The sequence below is a fragment of the Apteryx rowi genome, unplaced genomic scaffold (genome assembly GCF_003343035.1).
Source record: "Apteryx rowi isolate R43461 unplaced genomic scaffold, aptRow1 scaffold_260, whole genome shotgun sequence".
In the NCBI taxonomy this organism is placed as follows: domain Eukaryota; kingdom Metazoa; phylum Chordata; class Aves; order Apterygiformes; family Apterygidae; genus Apteryx; species Apteryx rowi.
The window spans coordinates 563,473-590,410 of NW_020448975.1; the positions used below are offsets into that span (position 1 = coordinate 563,473).

The 26,938-nt window shown below is 37.1% G+C and overlaps 1 protein-coding gene across 1 annotated transcript in view; it reads right to left on the reverse strand.

The window, feature by feature from the left end:
• The window catches only part of LOC112967011 (multidrug resistance protein 1-like), a 51,137-nt gene that overhangs the window by 504 nt on the left and 23,695 nt on the right, over positions 1-26,938 (reverse strand). The window contains exons 14-26 of the mRNA XM_026067689.1: positions 23,615-23,776; positions 22,300-22,470; positions 21,249-21,395; positions 19,524-19,628; positions 17,875-17,952; positions 14,750-14,833; positions 13,699-13,902; positions 10,796-10,896; positions 9,734-9,874; positions 8,188-8,344; positions 6,828-7,025; positions 2,648-2,854; positions 1,014-1,160 (exon numbers count right to left, since the gene is read on the reverse strand). Coding sequence (XP_025923474.1) covers positions 1,014-1,160; positions 2,648-2,854; positions 6,828-7,025; positions 8,188-8,344; positions 9,734-9,874; positions 10,796-10,896; positions 13,699-13,902; positions 14,750-14,833; positions 17,875-17,952; positions 19,524-19,628; positions 21,249-21,395; positions 22,300-22,470; positions 23,615-23,776 — 1,902 coding nt within the window. The remainder of the gene's footprint in view (positions 1-1,013; positions 1,161-2,647; positions 2,855-6,827; positions 7,026-8,187; positions 8,345-9,733; positions 9,875-10,795; positions 10,897-13,698; positions 13,903-14,749; positions 14,834-17,874; positions 17,953-19,523; positions 19,629-21,248; positions 21,396-22,299; positions 22,471-23,614; positions 23,777-26,938) is intronic.

Here is a 26,938-nt window from a genome sequence, read left to right on the forward strand (position 1 = left end):
CAGATCAAACAGACTTCTTCACAGCCTGAGCTCTCCTTACTCCTACAGGCAGGTCTTAGTCACTGCTAGAAATTGTTCTGAACAAATTGGGCTGGCTCCTTTTACAAGCCATTTACTTTCTTGCTCACTTTCAGCAATGTGGAAAATGCCCTAGCAATTGTGCTCCAAATTTCAATTCTACTCATTAAATAATTATGATTTAATCCCACAAATGGCTCCATTATCAAATCATGATAAAATCAAACAATATGCTGGATAATTTTGTCTTCTAGTTTCTGAGCACTGTGTGGTGTGCTGGGCCACCCTCACACTTTCAAAAAATTTTTTTGAAAGCTCTGAAGGTTAGAAATTCTTTAATGTCACTTGAAATTCTGGGATTTAAAGGCGCATAACAAAGATGCCAACCTGCAGTAAAATTGTATAGGAAGTTGGTAATACTGGATCTTTCAGGAGGAAGTTGATTTTTTTTTTAAACAAAAAGCCTCTTGGTTGTAAGGTATATTTTTATACAAGTACATATCGAAACATTTTTGTTCTGAATTGATAATGTACATAACTCTTAGAAATGGTATGTGTTTCCCTACTTCTGTCCCAGCTTTCTCCTGCAACYTGCTTTTTGTTGCAGTCTTATGCTTCTGTTGTCCCTTGCGCCATTGGTCTGTTCGCAAAATGTAGATGACTATCTCACATACGTCTAAAAGAGTGCAAGTCAAAATGTAGGACTGTCCATGTGGGAACAGTTTCCTGAAGAGGCCCATGAGTCCTGGAAGACTCCCACCACAGAGGCACCACCTCTGCATTGCTTCCTAAGGTGATTCCTACAGCTATCCAAAAACTTATCTGCTCTTGAATAAGGGACATTTGGGCTTGTTATGCAAATAAGGAATAAATAAAAATATTTTCATAAAAGTCCTATATTTTGAACTTTGGGTTTTAACATGTGGGTGAGTACATGAGCCACAGCATGACCAGCCAAGGTGTAAATCCCAGTTGCCACTTGCAAAGCAAGATACCTTTTCACTTTCTGTATCCAGTGCAGAGGTAGCTTCATCTAAGAGCAGAATTCGGGGCTGCCGTACAAGAGCTCGGGCAATGGCAATACGTTGCTTCTGACCACCAGAGAGCTGGGTTCCTTTGTCTCCCACGTAGGTATTATATTTCTAAATACAGAAAGTAAGTGTAAATATAAAGCTGAATTTGGACCTTACCATGTTGAGCATGACAGTTCAGCTGCATTTCCAACTGAGGGACGCTTCCATGGCAGTGCCCTTCTGAAGGACTACCTAGGTAGTGATGGTACACGCAACTAAGGTACATGTAGTATCTGAGCTGCAAATCAAAATTCTCAATGTATTTGCAGAACACACCCTGTGATATTGAGACAGAGCAGAAGCCAGCTGGCAGGCCCAGGGTGAGTTGGGAAGCCTGTGATGTTGCAGGGAATGAACCCAGACAGCCTTGGCTTAGCATCTAACAGCCCAGGCAGGGACTTTTTCTTTCACCACCCCAGGTCACTGTAAGAAGAAAACTCAGCCCAATGAGAGACATTGTGAGTGATTTAGGATGAATTCTAAAACAGTTAAATTCAAAATCACATCTGCCTTGGACCACATTTTAAAGCTAACATGCAATGCACTTGAGAAATTTGATGTTTCCTCCAGCTCGGCACTCCGTTTTGCTTGTTACACTTCCTAATTACCTGCTACGTAACCCAATGTACCTCTCTCTCATCTAAGAGATACATCTTTGCAGGTAAAAAACACCAGTCTCCTAGGCCTATGGGAATTTATAAAGTCTCAAAAATATTTATCTTAGCCCATATTTTCCACCAGAGTAAGCTGGCAAATGGCTGTTAGCTTCAGCCAGTCAATTCAAACAGCAGCTAGGAAGATCTTTTGCCTGCCCTCACCTTTTAGCACTGTGAACAGCTGCTCAACAGGAACATTACAGAGCAGATGATAACTTCTGTTTTTTTCCCCTAACCTAATTATTTCCAATTGATGTACAAAGCATGAAACTGCTTTTCYCTCCAAGGTGCTATTATGGCAAAAAGACCCACTGTTCTGGAAACTCAGCTCATCAGATAAGATGCTACAAGAGGATAAGGACAAATATAATAGGGACAGTGAGAGAAGGATGGGGTAATAAGATCATGCGCTTCTGCCTGTTTCTGCAAGCCAGCTCTGTGTGCGACATTATGCACCTGACTGATTATAGTTTGAAAAAAGGAGAATGAGGACATAGCTCCTCAGGCTGCCTTCCCATTTTCCCTTTAACTGAAAGAAGCCTGGCCTCTTTTTGAGTACTTTCTGCATGTTTGTTGCTCTTCCATGCAGCATATCTCAAATGACTTCTCTGACTATCAGTACCAGCTAGGTTATTTTTTGCAGATACTGTACCCACAAAGAGGAGGACCCTTCCCACTCAGGCATCTGCAGCCATGGAAATGAGTAAGCACCCACAGTCACTATCACCTCCTAGTTTTCCACTTGTCTTCTAGGCAAAAGTAATTAAAAAAATTCAGTGGCTAATTCAGTAAAAGTCAGGGAAAAAATGAAACATTTTTACCACATATTTACTTAGAAAACCATGAATAGGCACTATATATTTTTTTTCAGTTGCAAGTTGGCAATGAGGGCCTAATTACCTTTGGTAGTGATTCAATGAAGGAATGAATATTGGCTTCTTTTGCTGCATTAACAATTTCCTCATGTGGCACCTCCCGGCTGTTATCTCCATAAGCAATGTTCTCAGCAATAGTGCAGTCAAACAGGACTGGTTCTTGTGAGACGATACCGATCTGTGCTCTCAGCCACTGGATATTTAGTGTCTTTGCATTTTGGCCATCCAGAAGCTAAAAAGCCAGAAATAATATATTTTAATCATAGTACTTTATAGCAGACTGTTTTTGAATCTAGCAACACTGAGGCCTGTAGCAGAGAAGGCCTTCAGGACATTTCATGCCCTGAGTCTGTTAGCTTATGCACTTAATGTGCAGCAGCAGAGATGGGGAGATGATGATTGTTAAAGCCTACTTACTTACATTTGTGATCAATACAGTAACATCAGAAGTCTGTATAAACCTTGAAAAACTCCAGCTCTATGTAGCCACTGTATTGCACCACCACCCCCTTATTTATCACAATAAATAAAATAGCTGGTACAGATTTACTTTCCCTGCCATCCTGCTATCTGTACCAGAGACATTTGGTGCTATGCTGGTGACAAAAAAAAAAAGATCTATTTGAGAAACCGGTTGATCTACACCATATAGTGTTTCCAAAGTCACTTCCTTAATTAGCAGCTTTATCCCATCTCTTTTTTTGCTGATCCAGACGTCCTTGCTTCTCAAATGCAGGTAATGGGGGACAGTAACAGGCAGTAATCCCTGACCCTGTAACTGGACATCATCCTTGTACAACAGGAAACAAGAATCCTCTACCACCACTTGTTCATGTAAAATGAGATACATATATAAAATGCACCTTCTGTTATATCTTTTTGCCTTGAAAGTGAGGGCGATTTAAAATTTAGACAATAAGTTCTCATCTTTAAAACAATAACTACGTAGCATCTTCTCCCCAGAGCTACAATGAGCTTAAACTGCAAGCGCTTCTCCCACTCCTGGGGTGTCTGGTATAACTATCACCAGCAGAGCTGTAAGTTTGAACACACCCTTCAAAACATCCAAATGTAGTGTCCAGCAAGGATTTACTCCTATATATCACCTGAATTATTTTTAGTTAATTATGATTAGTTACAATAATTGCTATTGTAGTTAGGGGAGAGAATTAGGCAACTCAAAGGAAGCATATGAGAATTTTTCTACTGAGATCTGTTTGCTGGATGGCACTCACTGTAAATGTATCAAACACTTTGCAGTTGTTTTTTAGTTTTCCTCTTCTAATTCCCCTCTACCCTAGTCACTTTCTTTTTCCTTTTCATTCTGCCAAAACTACTCTTAAGGTCTTTCATGATCTTATTACTCAAACCTTAGAACCAATAACACATCTTCCTCCTTGACTACAAATGAATCCTTTTTTTAAAAAGCGTTCTCATTTAACTTCTTATTTCTATCTTCTTCTAGGTCCAGTTCCAAGATTGTCTTCATCTTCCATTCCATATATCTGCATGTGAATTCCTCCCACTACAGCTTATCTGGACATTAGCATCCAGAATTTATAAGTTTAAACATCTCTGTTATGCAGATGATTTCTTTTGTCCAAAATAAAATACTGATCCATATTCCTGCTTTATCCTTATGACCCTTATCTAAAGCTGAATTAATAAGCTGTGGACTAAACCACCATCCTGTTACTGCAGGTGAATGTACATTGGCACATTGAGCTCTTTGGGGCCAGACTGTCTTTTTATTCTGTTTGTGCAATGCCTGGCATTGAAGAGAGCCCTAATCCAGGATGTGGATTCCTTAGTCCAACGATCAACAAATAATAGTAGGCTTATCATTTCTCTCTTTAAAAGAAAATTTGTATTTGGGTGCACATGAGAGTAGAGACCCCTTTGTATGGAATAACCTGGCTTGCCAGCTGTTTTCGGTGTGGTTTAATGAGATGGAGTTGTCTTATTCAAAGAATGTAATAGTAGCAGCTAAAATACCAAGCACTGATTGAGGATGTTTTCCAAGTCTCAGAAAAAGATATTTCAAAGTCCATGACCACTCTCTCATCCACAAGCATCTGGAATTGAACCCAAACGCCAGGGAAAAGAAGCTAAAAACTCACACCAGCATCTTCATCTGTCAAAGAAAGAGGCTAGTTGTACTTCAGGTTGCAATTCAATTTGAGCTGCAGATGATGGTTTTTCCTTTCACGGAAAGTCAGGACTTTGGTGGGAGACAGACATCTGGATCTGGATAGTCTGATTCTGATGGTCACATTTGTTTCTGGCTTTCAGAGGAAGGAAAGCTTTTATGGTAGTGAGGACAGTGCAGTCTTTTGGTGGTACTGGCAAGACTGATTATGCAAATATGATCCCTAAATAAGCAGTTTCTTAGCCTTCCCAGGGTTTGATGCCATTTCACAGTCATGGAGGTAAAAATGGTCCATGAGCTCTGATTTCCCTGTTTTGAGCAGTCTTGGAAGGATCCACGAAAGCTTAGGTTGATGCAAACCCTCTTTGGACTGAAGCTCTGAGCATGGATGAGATACAGAGATAAGTGTAGAAACAGGTGAAATATGAGATCACCTTATCCAGCAAGTACAAAATTTTCCTGGGGATGCACAGGCACCTATTTGCAATCTCCAGGCTTTTCAAGATCCAAGAACAGCCTTTTCAGTTTGCTTCATCTTTCCTTTACTCAGTTTTCACATGCAAGATGTCAATGCAATAAAGTTCAGTGTCTATCCTAACTAGTGCTGTTGATGGAGCAACTGATGGTACAGGAAACACAAAACTGTTTTACTGGACTCTAGCAATAAACTAACTCTCCAGTAGTTTTGAAACTTAATCTAGGGCTTGAAAGTGGAGTTCATATTATAATTCTCTTCTTCCTCTATGCAAAAGTATCCATATCTAACACTAACATTTCTGTCTCATGTTCAGGACCAGAAGGGTACTGCATGTGAGTAGCTTTGCAGTCATAACTTCGTGAAGTAAAAGAGATCACAGTGTGTAATAATGACATTTATGTGCTATCAATAGCGGTAGATGGATGTGAATATAATTACTATGTAGCTATACCAACAATAGAAACATAAATACTTAAAAACGATCTTAATATCTGTGTATGCAAACTAGCTAATGCATCTCAATTACTTTTTGAGAGAAGGCTCTGGACATTAAGGATTGGGAAAGGTTAAGGCTCATCTCTTTCCAGCTAGAGTGGACATGTTCCTCTTTGTGGTCTCACTCTGAAATCTGGAATGAGGAGATGGGTGGGATGGGTCAGCAAACCACAGGGAGAGTCCTTCTTCAGAATGGTTCCACCAACCTGGACAGCAAGCTATCACTAGGAGATTAAACACCAGTTTACCAAGGACACTACTTTTAAAATGAATCATCCATCAAGAGGTTTGCTACTTGTATGTAATCCCCCTCTTACTTTCAGAGATTAGTCCTAGTTTTCCTAATATCCCCTGTGTGGATAGGCTTTGGGATGAACTTCATTACGTTTCATAAGAAATAATGTGATTAATTTTTCAGAGTAAAGAGTCTAAATTTTAGACTTAAAGTTCCAGACCTTGTTGATAAACAACATTGATATATCATAAAAATGAATAGAAATGAGGTGAGAGAGCCTGTATATGCACTTTACACATATAATATGTCTAAATTATTATAAGCATGTGCATTTGTATCCTTCGCTTTTGGGTATATTTTATAAAGATTCTGTTCTGCACTAAAAGTATAAAGAGAGTACTCTTCAACAAATAGTTTTAGAATGTAACATAGAAAAGGATTTCTATTACAAAGCATAAACTGCATTTGTCTATCTAAAAATATATATGGATTTCCAACAATTAGTTCTTACTGTGACCCAGCAAAACCTCAGTGATACCAGTAGGATCTGGTCAGGCCAACGTAGCAACTTCTGTCCATCTATCTTGCTCTAGTAATTTAAAAAGGCATGGGAAATTTCTAAATATTACTTTCCTTCTACTTTCACTGCGACTGCGTAGGAAATACTGAAAATCCATGTGTTCCTACCCGTGATTTTCACAAACATTGACAAAAAGAAAGTAGTTATATTAGCAAACATTTAATGAGATTACTTAGAAGAAAAATAGAAAATAAATTATATTAATAAAGTAGATGATTGCACATGTATCACGTACCTGTAAGTTACACTTTTATGTGGAACAACTTACCATTTCTCCGCTGAGTGGATCATAAAATCTCTCAAGCAGCTGAACAACAGTGCTCTTTCCACAGCCACTGCTACCAACAAGAGCCAGAGTTTGTCCTTTTTCTACTTTAATATTCAAACCTTGGAGCACTTTGACCTCAGGTCGGGTTGGGTAGTTAAATGCCACGTCTTTGAATGTTATGTTTCCACCAAATATTTTCTGATTGAAATGGTAGAGTTAGGTCAATTTTTTTAGGATAATGTAACAGATCATAGAACAGCATAAAGAGCATTTGTAAAAGAGATCAGTGGGATTTTACCAAAGGATCCGAACTGTTTTTTTTAATTTCAGAAATTAATATGCAGTGAAAAGCTATTGTGAAAACACAAATTCTATCCTGAATATTCTATTACGCAAACATATTTTAATCAGAATTCTGTTCTGCAAACACAAATTCTGACAACATTCTGACATTCTGACATTTATTTTACACAATCTGTTAAATAAGATTACATTTTCAAAAGTAAGAATAGCTCTGGGTGGCTGGCTTCTGTTTGCCTCATCAGGATCTGATTCTCAGTCTTTTCATGTTCATTGCTGATTTCTTTCATTTTCATCCTTAAAGATACTGAAAATAATCTACTGTTTTTGATCTGCACACAAAATCAATCTATTTTATGATTTTTTCTAATTAATTTGCTAGAAAATGGATATATGTAATATGGATATACACCTACACAACAAGATATATGCTTCAGATGAATGAGTATATATAAAACAAAAATATAAACACATGCAGATCAGCAGTCAATATAATATGTCAATTTTATGACACTCCATAAGACTTCATAGTTATTTTCCTTTACTATATACATAGAAACATATAATCTATATGTAATGTGATCATTGTCTGGAACAAAGTTCTGTCCTCTTTGTTATATGAAAGGCCATGTGTACTGATAGGCTTATATACATTTTTGGTTACTAAAGTACAGGACAATTTATTATTGACAATTTGTGAACAAGTTAACCCTCAAAAATTTCAGGTTAAATATCAGAGGCCTAGTTATATGTTCAAGATCCATGCTCAGTCATCTTCATGAATGAAAGGAGTACAAAACTGTCTCTGTTGCATTAATCCTGTTTTTGCTGGCTCTTAAAGATGTTTCACCAAGAGACAGGTAAGACCTAGGGGATGGCAGGAGGAGACACAAAGCAACACTTGACCCCAGTTTGGTTGGATGAGTCAGATGTGAATGGACTCGCACAGTACTTGTTCCCAGCAGCTATGATGTGGGTGGGAGAAAAAAACAAAACAGAAACAGCCTTGAAATAAATTAGTAGAGTATGTTATGCTGTACATAATACAGTGCTTACTTACAGGCTTCTCTCCTTCCTCGCTGTAACTATCTATGGAGGGTGTTCTTTCAAAGAGCACAAAAAGGTGAGCAGCCGACATCCTGGCTTTGGCATAGTCTGGAGTGAAAGAAGTGCTCTGTCCTAATGCCATTGCACCAAACACAATAGCTGAAAAAACTCTGTAGAAATAAAAAGAAGAAAAATATATTGATGATACAGCACAGGCATGGACAGCTTTTATAGGTAGAGTTGGGGCTTCGGATAACTGTTTAATGATTAAAGGCTGAGGTAGGATAAAAAATGTCTGCTGCAAAGTCTGTGACTTTTTTCCTTACTGAGAAAATCCAAAATTTTGGGGGGAAGGCAGGGGGGGAAAGTAACACTGTAAGCTTCCCTTCCTTGCCCACTTATCTAGATTTATAGGAAATGGATGTGTTGATTCCTATTTCTGTTCTTAATGCATGAGAAGTGGTAAGAGGTGTAGTTCCTGGCAGCTCACTTTCTTCATCTCTGAAACTGAAGTCATTACCTGTGGAGCTATCTGAGGTTTATGGAAAAACTCATCATTCAGCGTTTGCTTTTGAATGGCCCAGTCTTCCAGGCACGCCACTGGTGTCAGAGCAATTAAATCCTTGAGTTCAGGAACAAAAGGCAAAGTGGGAGATGAGAAAGAGGGGTCAAAGGGAGCAGGCATGAAGTCTGAGAAGAGCCAAGAGTAGTAAGAGAACAGAGAAAACACAAGAGGAGAAGGGATTCACTTGAATGCACAGGGGAAGGGGAGATAATGCAGAAATTCAAGAAGAGGTTGGTGTAATCAGGGTAAGAAGAAGCTTTAGCTTCAGTGGCAATTTTGCCATGCACATGTGTGGCAAGTCCTGAAACCAAGCATGCAATGTGCATGGGAGACAAGACAACTATTCGCAAACATGGACAGGGATTTCAGTTGCAAGGAGACAAGCAAAGGACTCAGATGCCGGAGATAGGGAGAGAAGAAAGAAAATGTTGAAAAGGTGCCAACTGATGGGAACAATGGCAACAATTCACTGTAAACATTTAGAGAAGTTTTTCCAGCTCTGTCTGGGTGTTTTCCAGATTGGGTGCTTGCTGCAACTGTCTTCTGCTCTCCACCTCTCTCACCTCAGGGCTCATAGTTTCCTCACTTTAGTTTCACTCATTACTTGCTCCACTTACTTATCCTTTAATCTTGTCCACCTATGCTCCCTACAGTTAAGCCATGTGATTCTGTTAAAGAAACTTTTTTGGCCATGAAAACAAGGAAAGGCATTGCTTTGACTGTCTTCATTTTGCATTCCTTCATACCACAGGCACCCTAATTAAAAATTGTATGTATGTAGCTAAACACAGTCAGTATCACTAGTATCAGTTATTTTGGATTTGAAATAATGTAAGGAAGGAGGGAGAATGGAAGGGTGAAAAATGGAAAAAAGAAGTAAAGTATTTAGTTACTTTTTCAGTTCTCTACTCCATAATTCCGTGATACATCTAGCAAAATCGAGCATATTCTCCCACACGGGCAAAAAGAAACTCACAAAGAAAGAGACACTTACAAAAGCACATCTTTAAACTGCATATGCCCATTCCTCACGAGGTAGGCACCAAACCGAAAACACCCAGCATAAGTAAAGTACATAATAGCTTGTGTAAAGGCAAAAGTAAATCCAAAGATATGTGCCTTCTTTACAGAATTTCTGTAACACAGAAAGAAATATGATCACACTCTTMCTGTACTTTCAGTTGTAGCAATCAGGAATGTGAAGAATATCCTATAATTTCAAAGGAATTTACAACTCCTCAGTATTTTAGAGTATTTTAGAGGTTATCATTCTTGTACACTTTGTTTTCCTTTCTGTCTGCAAAAGCTGATGAGAAGAAGAAATTGCTCCAATCCTAAATTCATTAGGTGTGTTCAATTTATATTGTCCTCATACAGTCATTGAAATTATTTTAAAATTTATAATGTGGTTGCAAGTTCAAAGTTTCAACTAACTGAAACACAAGGAAAATCATTAATAACTTCAGAATATCCACAGACCAGAAATTACTTCAACAGAACAAATCTTTGTTCTTTATTTTACATTGAGCCAAAGCAAGTCTTTAAATCAGCCACAACATTCATGAGGTTTCACGTCATCTGTAATACTGCTCTGATACAAGAGCAGAGTGAACAAATACTGAAACTGCTATGTAGGCCTACCCTTCTGGTGCCTTGCCTGGGAAAGTTCCATTGATTTTAATAGGAATCTTACGCAAAACATGTATGTAAAAACTGGCTTTTGGTTTGTTAAACAGTATATTCCCTCAAAAGAAAAAAAGGCTCATGATTATAAGAATTAATAAAGGCTTCCATTTCCAGAATTACAGCAGCTAATAACAATAGCATCATGGAAGCGTTGAAAGAAAAATGTCATTTAATCAAAGAACATTAGCTGCTGATTGTCTTTGCTTGAAGGGAAAGATAGTTTACACTTCTATGTTAAAGCTGAGTTTGGAATAGGAGATTTTGTGCTACGCTGACAGAAGATAAATTGTCTTTCAGTCTGTTGGTGTAAATTTACATTCATTTTAAAAACAAAGCTTTCAATAACTTTTTTTAAGAAGCATTTTATTACCTGTATGGTGCCTGCAAATTTTGTCCATACATAAACTCAAATTTTCTTTCTTGAGTCAAAGTAACAACAGTTCGAATATTTTCTATGGCTTCAGAAGCAATCTGTATTAAAGAGATCGTGTTCATTAATAGAAAAGCAAAATCTGCGGAAACTTTTAAACACAACCTGGTAAACAGAGCTTAGAATAATTGCAATGGAAGTGATGGAATATGTCAACAGTACTGTTGAAAGTGCAGTTGCAACATGTGTAGATATGCTGATGTTAAACATACTCCAACTAGCATGGATTATAGCAGTAAAGTTGAGACAGCATACGTTTTAGCAGAGGCCAGCAATGGGAGTATATTTTCCAGGGGACTTGTACAACCTGTCATAAAGATTATGCCATCCAGCTTGCTTTGCTACTGACACCCAGTCAGGCTAAACTGTAAAGACTACACAATCTGCACAGGCATTTATGACTGCACTGTAAACATATGCCCACATTTTCAAAAGCAACTAGTGATTTTGAGCTTACCCTTAAAGAAACTGTCTATCTTTCCCATGATGAGAATGGGAAATGCATTCTCAGCATTTCCTGAAAATCAAGAGTCTTTCAAACTCCTAATGGAGAAAATCAAAACCACCGGCCACTCCTAAAAATGTAGAGAATAATTTTTCTGGCAACTTGGCATCTAAGTCCTAATAATTCTGTAACTTGGAAAATCTTTTCCTTTTGCCACAGTAGATAAAATAGTGGATGTAAGTTTTCCAAAATGATTTCCAAAATGACGCTAGGCACCCAGTCTTGTTCGAAAACTAGTGGAAGCTCATGGCTTAATTCTCTTAATGCTATTGAAATCCCATGCAGAGCCCAAATATTAAAGAGATTTACTCATAGTTAGTTAATATTGCCAGCAATTTTTTAATAACAACAATTGATTTAGTCTTGGCCAAGAATCTGGCAAATTAAAATTCAAAATGTAGAGCCACTCTGGAAAGTGAATTTGTAAAGTATATTCATGGAGCACTATGTTTATTCTAGCTCAAAATTTAGTTCTGATGTACTCATTTCACCAAAAAAAAAAGTATTTTATCCACTGTCTAGGAAGTTGTCTAGGACCTGGGACTCACAATCAATTCTTTCTCATGTATTGTCACCAATATATAAGATATTTATACTGTGGAATCCCATCACCTTTGTAGAAGGCCTCAGCGGTACTTATCCCACTGCATGGTAGGCTCTTTTTTGTACAAATGGAGCTGGCTCCATTATTTAAGTGTATGAATAATTCTGCTGCTGATAAAGAAGGAATGAAATACAGTAACTATTAGCTATATTATGTCTGCACAACCTACCTATAAGGATAGTTTATTTCTGTCTCAACTGTATGAAGGTGCCATTTCTTCATGGTAATTTGTGGCACAAGTTCAATTCAAATACATATTTATATACTCCTGAAATCAAGATTCTTCTAAAAGAACCTGTTTTAATAATTCTTTTGATAATACTCAAGGTATAAAACAATTAACTGGCTGCTTTATTAGCTGTGCATAAAATCACATTGTGAACAAGACACAAGTTAGGGAATAGGAATATATAGATAATTAATTAAAGATTAAAACAGGTGTCTACTTTTCACATCTATTTCCAGATCATATAATGATTATACTGGATACTTTTTCCAAAGGAGCTTTGTGAGACCTTGTTTCTTAAATTTAAATCCCATTGTAAGCCTTGGCTCAAAGCTGTTGTGGAATTGCTATAAATAAAAGATTAGTTAATTCCCCTGAATTCCCTTGACTATATTTGCCACATTTTCACAAGGAAAAAATGTTATCAGAGAATACTCATTTACATCTGTCTAGGGTCAATATTCTACAGCTGCCTTATGATTTGACCTTACAATGAATCATTGCCATATAAATTTATACTAAAATGCATGGCAGGCAAAAACAAGAGGATTTTCTCTTTTTTTTATTTTAGTGTGAAAAAGGCTGGGAGGAAACACATGAATATATTTTCTAAAGCATGGGGAGATAGAAATGCCCCTGAGAAACTTTCCTAATACAGACCATGGAAAGAGAGAAACTGTGACTGAGATTTGCTGTGCCTGGACTCCTTAGATAGAAGCATCTTCTCTGCGTGCCTGACCACTGCATGGCAGGAGAGAGGGAAAGGACAGGCAGATAACATCACGCAGCTGCTGTGCTGATTGATGTCAAAACAGAGTCCTCACAAAGTGCAGTCTGTCCTGAGACAGCAGGCCTTGAGAAGTGAGGAAACAGTCATCCTCAAAGCTATGAAATGAAGTAATGCCCTCTCTCTTTGCCCTCACACTCACAGTTTCCTTTGAAACAGATTCCCAGGCTCTTGCTTCACTTCCCATCAGAGAGGAAGGAATGAAAATAAGCACAAGGGACTGCAGCTATACTGCACAGCCAGCTATACTGTCACTGCGGTATTTTCAGGCATCCTTGTTACTGGCGATTTATATACTGAGTATACTGAGCTTTTTATACTGAGTCTGCAGACAACTGGAAGATGAGAGAACGAGAAGGTATGTGATAAGTAGAGGAGAGGGGACTCTTGAAAGGAAACAAACCTAGACAGAAATGAAGGAAAGCATAAAAGGCAAAATGCTGGGAAAGAATAGGGAACACAAACACAGGCTTGGGACAGGCATGAGGCACCCATGGCTTTTAAGATGCTTAGTATACTCTGGATGCTAGAGCATAAATTAATAATACATGTTTTCAATTTTCAGCTTCATATATAATATATCACCATTTGATCAGAACAATACAAAATGCAGAGTTCGATTTCTTTTAGAAGTAATATACTCTTGACCCCTTGCCAATGTCCCTATTAAGCTGCACTCTGTAGTAAGAAATAAAAATAGATAAAATGCTACTGAACCCACCTTTCCAGCAGTTTCCAGTTCCCTCCTATCTTTTTTTGCATGTCCAGCAAGCATCTTCATTTGAATCATTCCAGTTACAGCAATAATTGGCCCAATGGCTAAAAGCAGAAGAGTCAGCTGCCAGCCATAGATCAAAGACAAAACAATTCCAGTCCCAAGATTAGCTACATTTTGGGCAATTAATGCCAGTCTAGAACCTGTAGCCTGGAAAAAAAAAGGATCCATTGTAAATGGTAAACTTTATGTAGGGTGATAACATGAAAACTAGACAGAAATCATTTGTCCCCTAGACAATTAGAATTTATTCCCCAGAGGACATATGAAAACAGTTAATTTAGTATAAATATTCTGCAGAATTGAAAGCTTTATTCTATCTTTCGAAAAACTGTTCTGCTGTACAGATTATTCCCTCAAGTCTTCTGTATCTGCCCTCCTCTGTTTCCATCTGTTCACTCAGACGTACAATACTTGTTCCCAGGTTTTGCTCAAAAAACTATGGCATTTTAGAAATTTCATATTTTTATACTTAGAACTGTGTCTTCAATCATGCCAGATCTCTTGAAATATGAAATTGCCTAACTTGGAGTCTGAGATGACCATTTTTTCTTTCTGACCACTTTAACATTTAGCACGTGAATGGACTCAGTGATGCAATGACAGTAATCCTCATTTTGAGGCATGCTTAAGTATTTTGTTGAGCTGGAACATTTAGCATGGAAACTCAGTGCTATCTAGACATCTAAGCAGGCTGGATAAATAACTTTAAATAGCCTCCTTGGATGACTCATTTATACTAGTACAGTACTGAACACTAGTAAGGGTGCATGAACTAAAAGCTTTACTACAGCATTATACTGTAAATATATATATGCATGTCTTATCTACTATTATCATATAAAACTTTTGTGTGGTACCAAACACCCAACACTTTTTAATACATAACAACAGTTTCCAGAGTACAGCGTGAGCAGGGTTTCTACCTATCAAATCCAGTCTGTAACTTCACCCTATACTAAAACATAAATGAAAAATGCCAGTGCATGTTACTTACTCCTTTCACTTGTGAGGCATCATTAGCAAGTCTTGTAATTAATGCTCCAGTGCTATTTTTAGGATCATCAAACCAGCTGATCTCCTACAACATGGAATATAGTTATGATGATCTTAAAAACTGTCATTTGCATATCACCTAATTAGGCTACATAAGAGAACTTAATCACTTTGGATTATAAGTAAATGACATCCGTGAAACAGTGTTTTACTTCTTAAGGTGTAACCATAAATCCAATAGACCTATAGATGCAATAAAGATATGTGAACACAAAATTCAAACTAAGTAGTGTTAACTATCTGTACGTCCTTTTTTGCATTAACACAAACACCATCACTTTATCACATATTAAATGTAGCTTTAGAAAATATCTCTGCTTATGAAACTTAACATAGTTTATTTTTGATGATGAAGTTCTCACTAAAGAGCAATATCAAGGAATCTACCACTTTGAGGACAATTCCTTGAATCTATAACATGCAYCTGCAAAGACTACTAACTAAACAATATAATTTCTTCTGTTATGTAGCTAAATAGCACATCTGTGGTCTCTATCAGCTATAAGGACTGTGAAATCTGTAAGTCTACTATGAAAACATAAGTGTTTTGAATGTTTGCGTGTTGCTGTAAAATCTCTGTGGTATCTGAGATGCCATATATAAAATGATTATGCAGTGCTGGGAGATTACTCAAGACTACCTCTTCCTAATCTGGAAGACATTATTTTTAAGGTAAAAAAATCTTGTCAATCACATACTTTTGTATCTCATTAACAGTTTAGATTAATTGGTCAAAGGAATCAATGACTCTAAAGCACTTTGAAAATTAAAATATCTGAATTAAATGCAAAGCAATACTGCATCATCTTTAAAACAAGAAAGTAAAAATAAAATATTAATCTAACTTTCTTCCAGACTTGCCAAATATCAAAACCAAAAGGTCTTTTCATAAAACAACTAATTGCTTGTATTACTTTATACATGCATGACCCTTAGCAACAGCATGGTATTTTTGTGTAATAACGTTTGTTAAAGTTACTATAAGAGCTTTTATATTTCTTGACTATTAGTGTTTAAAAGAGTAACCCTTAGATATTAACAAACATGCTACATTTTAATAGCTTGGGTTTTTGGGGGGGAGGTATTTATGTAATACAGCAAGAAAAAAGATGTAAATAATGAACAGTTTTGATCTGGCGGTAGGCTCCATATAGCCAGATGGCTGCTTTGGCATTTCACAATATGGAGCATACACCACCTGCACTGGTGCTAATATGCAAAACCCTCCCAGAGCCCACTAATCTAGTGCCTGGTACTTGAACATGACGCAAGTAGATGATATTTTCGCACCAGAGTGTAGACAGTGAATATAATGAAATTACTTGACTCCTCAGACTGTGAAAACCTCTCTGTTACATTTAGAGTCTTTCAGGCCCTTCCTCCAGGGATCTGTTCAAATTCAGCAGGGGCTTTAGAAAGCCYGCTTTTCTCCCAGGCTATCACAAAAGTCTCATGGCACTCAGCTTTCCAAGGAGGACTCCCACTCTTTGGGGGTGACCTATAATCCCTTTTCATATAAACCTAAAAGTAGGTTCATCTGGGCCCCTGGTGAAGGGGGCTAAATGGATGGGAAGCTGATCCTTCACAAGGCGGCCTAGGCTCTGAGAACTTCTCAAGGAGGAAATGACCCTCTGCAGAGACCAGGAAAGAGTTCATTCAGCTGAATGAGATAAAGAAGCGGAGAAATTTTGCCTGTTTAGAAGGATCCTTTTTGATCCGAGACTTGCTGATGAGTCAGACTAGCATGGTCAGAACATACCACTTTCCGTAGCTAGTGAAATACAAGGAAGTTATGTGTCTTGGCTCACATCATTGTTTTGATTTCTGCTGCATCAAGGATCATGTGCCCATTTACAGCTGGGTCAGCTGGGAGTAAAATTTAATATAAATCCAGGGAAGTCTTGGATTTATGCTGTGGATTAATAATGAGGTACTGAATACCAACATTTCCTTAAAATATTTGGTGAGTTGAAAAAAAATTACTCATTAGGAAAAGCAACTGGTAAGGGTGCTAGCAGCAGCAAAAGAGGGGCAAAAATACCTCACTTAGTTCTAGAAGTGCTAACCTAAGAAGTGCAAGTGCTGGTGAGCCTGCAGTGCAGATACCAGTGCAGGCTTTGTCTTACAGGTAAGAGCTTACCAGCTTACGCTGTTACGTCACACAGCACTGCAATGAACCACGTACTCTGACCAGCTCACCGCTAGCTCCAGGAAGCAGCTACTACAGAACGCACTACTGCATGGTACACACGTGCATTGCAAGGTAAGGGTTTGGGTGCTCTTAAAAGGTGCATCTCACTGGGGGGAAGAGCCATATAAATCCTCTACGACAGGCGGTGTCATCCAAGCATTTGAGTTATTCCAGCCTCACAATCAAAAGATGGGGATAAGGCTGGTTACGCAGACAGCTAGGATCCTTGTCATCTGCCTCAGCACTTAGCAACTAGAGACTGTTGCACTTGGATTTCAGGCTGCTTAATTTAAAGGGTTCATGCTGTTGCTGAAAGTACTTTTACGAACAGCACAGAGTCCTGTTGCTGCCCCCGACCACTACCATGGCTTTCTTTGGCACTGTGACTGCTGCATAGGATAAGCCACCAGTCTAGTGAATGCAGCTAGTCAGGTCTTATAAGCATCACTAGCAGTTGTTTGTGGCCCCTAGCCTGTACATGGAGTTAGCTGATTGTGAAGGCAGATCTGAATTGCAGATTCGGTCTCTTAGAGTACAGCTTGCTTTCTCTGGTCCTCAGTCCAAAGCTGCTCTGATTTAACTAAATAAACACAACCCTCACCTTTGAGCTTTCTTACTCTGGTTTTAACATGGCCCTTAGTAATTAAATCAATAAAAAGGTTTCAAAAACATTTAAAATATCTACCTGTATCTGTTGTGATGATTTAGTCCAGTCAGTTTCTAAACCAAGCCAAAGAAATCAGTGGTATCAGTGGACATCTTTACAGATATGATCACAGCATGACTAGTTAACTAAACATAAAGATAATTTATGATATCTACACAAATAAGTATTTCTAAAGCTCTAGAAAGACAAATATATATAACACTTTTACCTGTCTAAGAATTGCTCTAAATGCCATGGAGCGAAGCCTCATTGTAAGGATTTCTCCAGCTTTACCAAATGTGAAACCCTGTTTGAGAAAAAAAAAAAAAAAGTAATTACTTAATTACAGGTTTTGTCTTTATCTGATAAAYAGTCATGTCACTACCTGCATATAATATTTAAAAACACTTTACTAAGTAAAAAATATTTTAGCTGTAACTGAGGCATTGTTTTTTCAGAAGCAAGTATATATCATGTTTCACTAAAAGACTTTAAGTCCTACGAAATACTCATTTAATTGGAGGATTTTTTTTATCACACCTGATCTCAAACTCAAAGTAGTCACTTCACAGTTCATAAGTAAGGCCCTATATTTGTTTTAGACACTACACAACCACCAGAGATTTCACTCTCTTTAAGAGCTTACAGTCAAAAAACTATAGTACTACTAGTTGTTTTCTAGGGAAAGCCTCTGAACCCACACAAAGCCTCATGACTACAACACAGCTTTACGTGTGCAGAGAGATTTACTGGTGTCTCTTCACAGCTGGGCCAGGGCCAGGGCCAGGGCCATACAGAATCTGACTGTACAGGAATGAGACAGGGAAGAAATATGTACAGGACTATTTCAGGCAGACACATTTTAATGGAGAAATATCCATAATAGCTATACTATCAAAATGTTTCTTTTCCAAGGGCATCATAGGAATTTTGAAGCTGGTTCTSCCTAAACAGGAGGCAACAGCTGCAGGTCATTTCAGAAAAGGCACGGCATCGTGTTAACGGCACCAGGACAGAAGGTAGAAGTTGGTGGTCAAGGGTGGGCAAGGCTGATACAAGCAGCTGAGCAATGACTAAAGGGATTTGTGCATGTAAATGAGATATGCATCAATGCACATCACAAATGAAGTGACTTATGTATGAACATGGCAGTTTTCCCACAATATATGTAATTCCATGCTTTGGCAAACATGCCTGCTCATGTGAATACTTGCATGTAACTGTGAATTTACAGTCTGCTTTAGATAATATGGTCAAAAGTATTTGAGGTAGTACAAACTGAAGGATGAATACCATAGAGAAAAGAGGTAATTTGAAATATTACTTAATCTTCATGGTATGGAACTGTGACTAATTTTAAATTAAGCATATGATGTAGTCTTTCCCAGTTATTTTTGGTATGTTTTCTTAGAAATTCAAGGGATTGAGTGCAGTTCACACAGATGCATGTGGGGTAGTTTCAGAGTGAGCAGCTCAGATGCTGGCAGCACTATTGCCTGGAACTCAGAGTAGTGGTGAAGCAACCATTTACTCAAGACAGAAGTGCCATTAAAACCTGAGCTGAGCCTGTGCTGTCAAGGTTATTATAGTATTATCATTATTATTATTATATTATTAGTGAGCCTAGAATTTTCTTGGCTTTTCTTCCATAGCCTGTGATCCAAGGCAGGCTTTACAGCCAAACTTTCCTTTGCTGTGGGGCTGGGACCATAGAGCACACTCGAAACCTCTTACTACACTTTGAATCCACCTGGCAGTGAAAATTCATCAACAATTTTTTTTCCTTCTGTATTGCTTGACACTAAGGCACTGAGAACTTAACACAGTTGAGATATAGTGTCTCAAAGACCATGAACAATTACAGTAACAAAAACTTACCTGAAGAAAAAAAGTGAAAAAAGAAATTATTCCAAAACCTAGAAACAGCAGTGAATACATGTTATTTGTCTTCCTGATAGCAATTTCTCCTTTTTCTACAAACATCTATAAGAGAAAATTCTGAAAGTTAATTTTAATAACTTACAGTGCAATAATTTCTCCTGTTATCTTTCACAGGCATGCTATGTGCATTACATATACTGAAAGTGATAACAAGTGCATTTCTTGTTGGGCCAAGATTTTTTTTTTCTTTGAATTTTACAGATCTGAGGTCATTTTACATGTTCTCATGAATGAAGACTTCATTTGTATTTTGGGAAGATAAAATCAGTAACATATGTCAGTGAACAAACCTACATCAGTAAATTATTATTGGAATTTATACCTGCACAAGGCTGAGGCACCTCTTAAGTCTTTAAAATTCTTTTTCCAATATATATCTTCTGCCCTTTGAGAGATTATTTTCCATGTTGGACCAGCTTGGGGACAGTCATTGAAAAACTGCAACTGCATAGTATATTCCCCATCCCTCAGGGATGTTTCCTGTTACTGTTTGCACTAAAAGCTGAAGTATAACACCGCCATAATACTCTTTTCCCAAGCAGTTTCTTAGTAGGCAACACCTCACATACAAGTAAAAAATAATTTAAGATAGGTCATTTCAGTATCTTTTATTTCATAGACTATAGCTAGACTGGCTGTGAAAAATCCTCCAGTAAGTGCAGCCCTTGCAACATTTTCATTTTTTCCTTTTTCTTGCTGTGCAGTGAAACTGAGAAAAACATGAGAAAACAAGACAGAGCACCTCATCCCATAACAGTCAAAACATGTTCAGCTTCCAGAATTGTATCTGTTCCTAAACTGATTGAGGTTCCTCCAGCAGACAGACAAAATAATCTTCGTCTTCTATATCCCATCCAAGTAACGTGACCAAATAACCTTTCATAGTATGGCAGGTGAGTGTCATATGGTATATGTGTGCATAGGCACACATAAATACGTACTTGTACTCTGACGCTCACTTTCTCTCTCTCCTGCAATGTCAAATTTTGTATCARTATTAATACTTTTACATTAAAACTGTGTGTTCCAACAAAACTGTTTAATCTGAAAATTCCCACCAGTGCCTGGTGTTAAAAAATGTGACTTCATTTTCTAACAGCATAAATTCAGGTTTACTAAAATGCTCTCTGTACTGAAAAGCTTACTCAGAAGTGTTGTCTTAYGTCCGTTTCATCTAGTGGCTTTTGCTTTGCCTTGATTCACATCATTCTTTCTCAGAAAGGTTATTGTGGAGCACAGGTGGGGAAGACATCACAAGGATCACCTTCTATGCCTGTGCAGCTCATGCTAATGGCACCAATTATACTGTCTTCCATAAAAGGGATGAAGGTGACCTGGCTTAGGAGAGGTCACAGCAGAACCTCTCCTCACTTCAGTGTCAGTAAGCTGATCTGCTCGAAAACAGAGATGTGCATTTTGTATCACTTCTCTGTGAGTGTTCAAGCAGAAATTCTGCGTTCTCCATTGCAAGGATCTTCAGSCATTCCTTACCTTTGCAATGCAGGACACTGTTTAGCATGCAGTGTTGTCTTTGGTATGTAGTTAAAAGCAAATATTGAAAAAATATACCAGTTTATCATAAACCAATTCAAGGTAATTGGGAAACAATGACAAAGGGTAAAGCATACAATGAAGTTTTTTACTTCTCTGTTTTATACTTACCCCTATGACGTCTGAAATTATGACTGAAAATATAGGTTGTAAGGCCCCATTGATAATTGCACATAAAGTTCCAAGAACAAAGTAAGGCCATTCAGTTTTATTCAACTCCATAATTTTAAAAAATGAAACTGGAGGCACATCATTATCCTAGAATAAAAGGATTCCATCATGATAAATATGACTATGTTTATGCATTGAAATAAATGGAGGACACGTATAATCTGTATAGTCTGTTCCCTGCTCCCATATTCCATGTTGAGAAACCACAAACTATCAGATCTTTAAAAACCCTATGAATTAATTTCTGACATACTGACTATTATTCAGTACCCAATACTAACATCATAAAAAAGAGAAAGAAAAGAATCAATGAATGTTACTTAAGCTCTCATTTCTTCCAACAATAACATTTTGAGCCTTTCTCAGAAAGGATAGTTACAAATCCCAATTATCGTTTCTAGGGCTTGTGGAGAAAGTTGGAAATTTAAACCACTTTATTTCTCTTTAACAGTGAGTTTGGTGGTATTAAATACTGAATGAATTGCTCTTCACTCATTGCTGAATATGACCTCTAGCGTGTTTAGGTCATCAGTCAGATCRATAATTAGATCATAATTTTCAGTGATTTATTTGTCAATACGAACACATTTTAGACAATAGATAGCAAAAAGTTTCTAGAAAAATAATAATTATTCTCTATTCAGAGTGTGTTATTTGAGCTATATGACTGATTATCTGGTTTGGTTTTGTTCTAAAATTAAATGAATTATTTTGCCTGCTTAGGCTATTTCCATATTCAAGTAAATTTGTTTCATAATATTACACAATTAAACTATTTCAAATATCACAACAAAATTCATTTTAGCTTCAGGAGAAAAAACTGTTTCCAAAGAACTCTTTTTGTGTGATTTTGTCATTTTATGTCATTTAACCAGACTTGTAGGCTATCTTTGCTCATTTTATTATAAAGTTACTCTAAGGAGGATCATCTTTCTTTTTTATCCTATTAGTTATGGAAAATACATGCAGGTAAGAATACAGAGACACTCACAGGCTGAACAGTTTTTACATCAAGTTCATCATTCTGTATTCTGAACCTCTTTATGCTTTTCCGAGTTGACTGTCTTTTCTGTTCAACCAGTACTGATYCTTTCAACGCCACTTCTGAGATACTTAGTGCATTATCTTCTTCTTCCTGTAACTGATCATCAGTTCCTGATGTCTGAAATGAAATACAATATGATGCTAAAAATAATTTATGGCCATATTATCCTGTACTTTAAAATGAACATAAATTCCTATTAAAAAAAAAATCTGTTAAGCAAATGGAAGATGGATAAGAACTGAACAATTCTACAAAGCCATAAACAAGCATTAAAGTTTCCTGTAGTCCTCTCTATACTCAGTGCAAAATTTGCCAATATATACTCACACTTAAAAGAGAAAAAAGTTTTAAAGTTTTTTTTCTCATTTTTTGGTGCGTTAAACTGTTCTGACTACATACAGGAGAATTGAATTGAGTAAACCCCGAGGAAATCCCCCTTAAAATGCAAAAAAGGTATGAAAGGGTCTTAATGTAAAAGAGAATCAGGAAGTCAACATGAGGGACTTTCAACAGGACAGGGGAGCCRTGAAGAATAGAAGCAAGATTTCCACCTGCTTCAAAAATAAGGCCTGAGAGACACTGTACGAGAGGTTCAGGAGATAGTTTGAGAGATAATGAAAATACTCAAGATAGGCCATGTCTGAATGACAAAACTTCAGGAGCCTGAGTCACTGAGATGTTGGTGAGTTAAAAAAAGTACTTGCATAAAAGAGTTTGCATTTTCACAATGAGGGTGGTGAGGCACTGGAGCAGGTTGCTCAGAGAAGGCATGGAGTCCATCTGTAGAGATATGCCAAACCTGATGGGACCCAGTCCTGAGCAACATGCCCTGACCTCAATCAGCCCTGCACTGAGCAGGGTGTTGGACTAGATGAACTCCAGAGGTCCCTTCCAACCTGAGTTATTTTATGATTCTATGATTTGAAAAGGAGTCTGAGAATTAATCAGCTCCAGAACTTCATTTTTATCACAATCTTCATTTTTATTTTCTCCTGTATTTTGGCTTTAATTCCATATTTTTCTTTAAACTTTTTTTCTCAAAATTCTCTCTTTTCCACATCTTTAAATTAAGCTTGAACATTTTACTTTTGCTTCTTTTTCCTGTTATGAAGATTAGTATTCTTCAGGGAAACTTTTTTCCCTAGAGTTTCTCTACTGAGGAAACACTGTGAAGCTAGAGACACCTTTGAAAGTAATTCAATCCAGTTAAGCCCATAACACACAATATGAAGAAAGTTATGAAAATTTTTTCATTAGCTACCTGCATATTAACAAGTTTGTAATAAACTCCTTTCTGTTCTATTAATTCGTTATGAGTCCCTTGTTCTGTGATGATGCCATTTTCAAATGCAGCTATGAGATCCGCATTTCGAACCGTTGACAAACGATGAGCAATAACAAGTGTAGTGCGTCCCTTCCTGACCTGGAAATAGCACCAAAATAGCTTCACATTAGCATCTTCAGGTAAATATAATATTTCCCCTCTACATATTACAGCTGAACAAAATAGTTTAATTGAAACATTTTCTTGGAAATGGTGTTCCAGTAAAGATCAAAATGGTCAGCAGAGAAATTAATCACACAGTATTTTTCATTCTCTGAGGCACACTAAAGCAAAAATGTAATTTAAATCAAATGCTGAAAAASATTTTTGATTTAAACATATAAATTAAGGTACTCTTTTTGCATGTCAGACTATTACTTTCTTAACATAAGTATCTAAAATGGTTTTTTTCAAAAACTGCCTGTTCAATGTGCTTTAGGTTTATGTATCCAATTTTTATTGAAAAAAAGAATATCCACCATTAAGTGTTTCAGTGACAGTTCTATTTAAGTTCTATTCACAAATATTAAAAATTAATCAGTTACACTGTAATTTTACTTACTCTAAATTACTCAGTTAACTTAGCTGAAAATAAATGTATCTAAAATTGTACTTAAAATCATACTTCAGTTACGCATGTCATTTTTACATCTTTTTAATTACTCACCAATAATAAAATAAATCCCATGAGTATCTAGTTTGTCATGAAAAAGTTTTTACAGGCACATTTTGTCAGTATGCTTTGGAATAAACTGGTATTAGTATCTAGTGAACCAACAAGTTAATCCAAGATATACATAGTTCATTTTTTAAATCTTCACTCAATACTTTGAACTGCTAGCTTAATAGTTTAATATGTGTTTTATGATGGGGAAATGAGAATGAAAACTGCTATGTGTGAAATAATCTTGAAAGAATTGCCAGCTAAAGCTGACATCTTAATATTTTTTCATGATTTTAAGGACTGGAAATTCCACCAATTCAAATTATCCTATGAGAAACAACACATAGTTTCTTGGTAGTCTAAAAGCTTCACAATGTCTGAAATGATCTTAAAAGGTTAAAATCAAATCAAGACATAGAAGAAAAACAAGTTAATGACCTTAATCATAAAATGTAGAATGCCTCCTCTACAAGAAATTAAGACAGAATTTTGATGAAGCTGGTAGAGAAAAGTGTTCTACTCTAGATCTGATGAAAACTTTCTATGCAGGGATGTATTCATCACAGTGAGGGAAAGAGTAAGAAGGCAAGAGCAGGACAAATGAATACCTGGCACACAATGGCATGGCTTCATCTTGCTTAACACCAGCAATCCCAGAGCYAGTCTAGTTTGAGCAAGTCTTTCTGGCATGGTCCGTCAGACATGCTCACAGGGAGATCATCTCACCATACAACATATTTTAAAGATAGGTGGGAGAGATGAGAGGCTAAGTAACTTGTTTAAACTAGCTGAATAAATTTCATATTGTAGCACTTAGTTGGGATCCCATAGAATGTCTCAATCAGCAGTTCTCTGCCCTTCTTTGCTCTGGGATTCACTTTATAGGGCAAGGGTTGGAAAAGAGATGTCTGAACATGCAAACTGAGCTAGTTTCAGAGAGTAGTGTGAATTCTCAGAAATTAGAACTAGAGCACAGAGAGTCTATCACTGAAATTAGTGAAAGTTAAGTGTCCAAGAGAGAATTAGGGACTAAACTATCTTTGAAGCTGAGAATGCGGCTTCTGTGGTCTGACTCTCTCAGACCACAGTCTGAGTCCTGCACAGTGGTTAGAGTAAGGTGCCTCTCCTGAGGCAGAAAAGCATATGGAGGCAAAATGCTTTCTAAAGATATTGTCCATAGATAAACTCTGTCATAACTGCTAAAAAGATTTATGCAATGCTGGTAATTCATATTCACCCAGAGAATGATATAGATACATAATGGCAGAGAGAAACAGAGGGAGGAAGAAAGAACAGTGAATGTGATTGATTCACCCTGAGGAACAGACGGAACTATTTTATAAACACTTCATGCACTTACTTAGCGCAGACAACAAGAAATACAGGACTGAATATTTTTTCAGTTGTCTAGGTGTCTAGACAACACACATCTACATCTAGACTGCAGCCAAAATGTAGCAGCTGCTTTGTAGACACAACCAAGTTGATTTTGAATTACTTTGCAAGGTACAAAAAAGATTTCAATGAGTACCTTAAAAACAGGAATATAATTTTTAGCTTGAACATAGATATTAGAGACAATCTTTTGCTGTGGCACAAAAAAGTACCAGATTTTGCTCATAAATATTTTTAAAAATTGTCTCGACATTGCAAATTTTAAAACCTTATATATTTTTATATTTAAATCTGTAGTCTTACATTTAAACCTTAAGATCTATGCAAGATGATAGTTTATATTCAATTAATCAAGTAAATATATTTAGAAGCATTATTGAAAGCATTCTACATTGGCTTTCTAAAAGAGTTCAGTGTTTAAAGCTCTCATTCATTGCCCATTCAAATAGCTTCACTGAAAATAAAACTCTCTACAATTTCATATAAAATGCAATCTAATTAGCTATCTCATTTTGGATGCTTATATGCCTATCATGCATAATATGGAAAATATCATAGCTGGCCCTTTTAATAATCAAGCTGTATGAAAATGATCAAGGAACTTACAGCTTAAATAATCAAATTAATGATCACAAGTGGAATTCTGACGGAACCTGGTTGCAGTCCATCTTCCCTAGGTCTTCTGCAAAGCTTTATGAAGATCCCAGTTTATAAGATAATGGCACGAAGAAAAGCTAGATAAGTGACTATTCTCCATTAAATGTATTTCTATTAATAATTCTCCTCAACCTGTCTGTCTTCACCCAACACTTTTATTCTAGAAGTCATCTGCAGGAAGCATTACAGCACTCCAATTGGAAGACAGCCCGACTGGGTAAATTCAGAAGAGCATTTGGGAGGTACTGCCACAATATGAGTATAGAGAAATTTTGGTTAAACCTCTGAGTTTCATCGGGGATCAGCTGTCCCTGTAATGGTCTCTACACTGAGAAGAGAAACAGAACCTAAAGGCATTCATATTAACAGAAGCACATGGTTCCTTGAAGTGTTTCCTGCAGGTAAAGAACCAGGTCACTGCTACAATCACTTATGACATGCTGGTAGCCCTTACCCTGTCTGTCAGGTTTCAATGCGAGTTCAACTAGGTGAGTGACAAGAATATGAGCATCTATAAGAGAGTGTATTGTAGGGGACAGTATTTA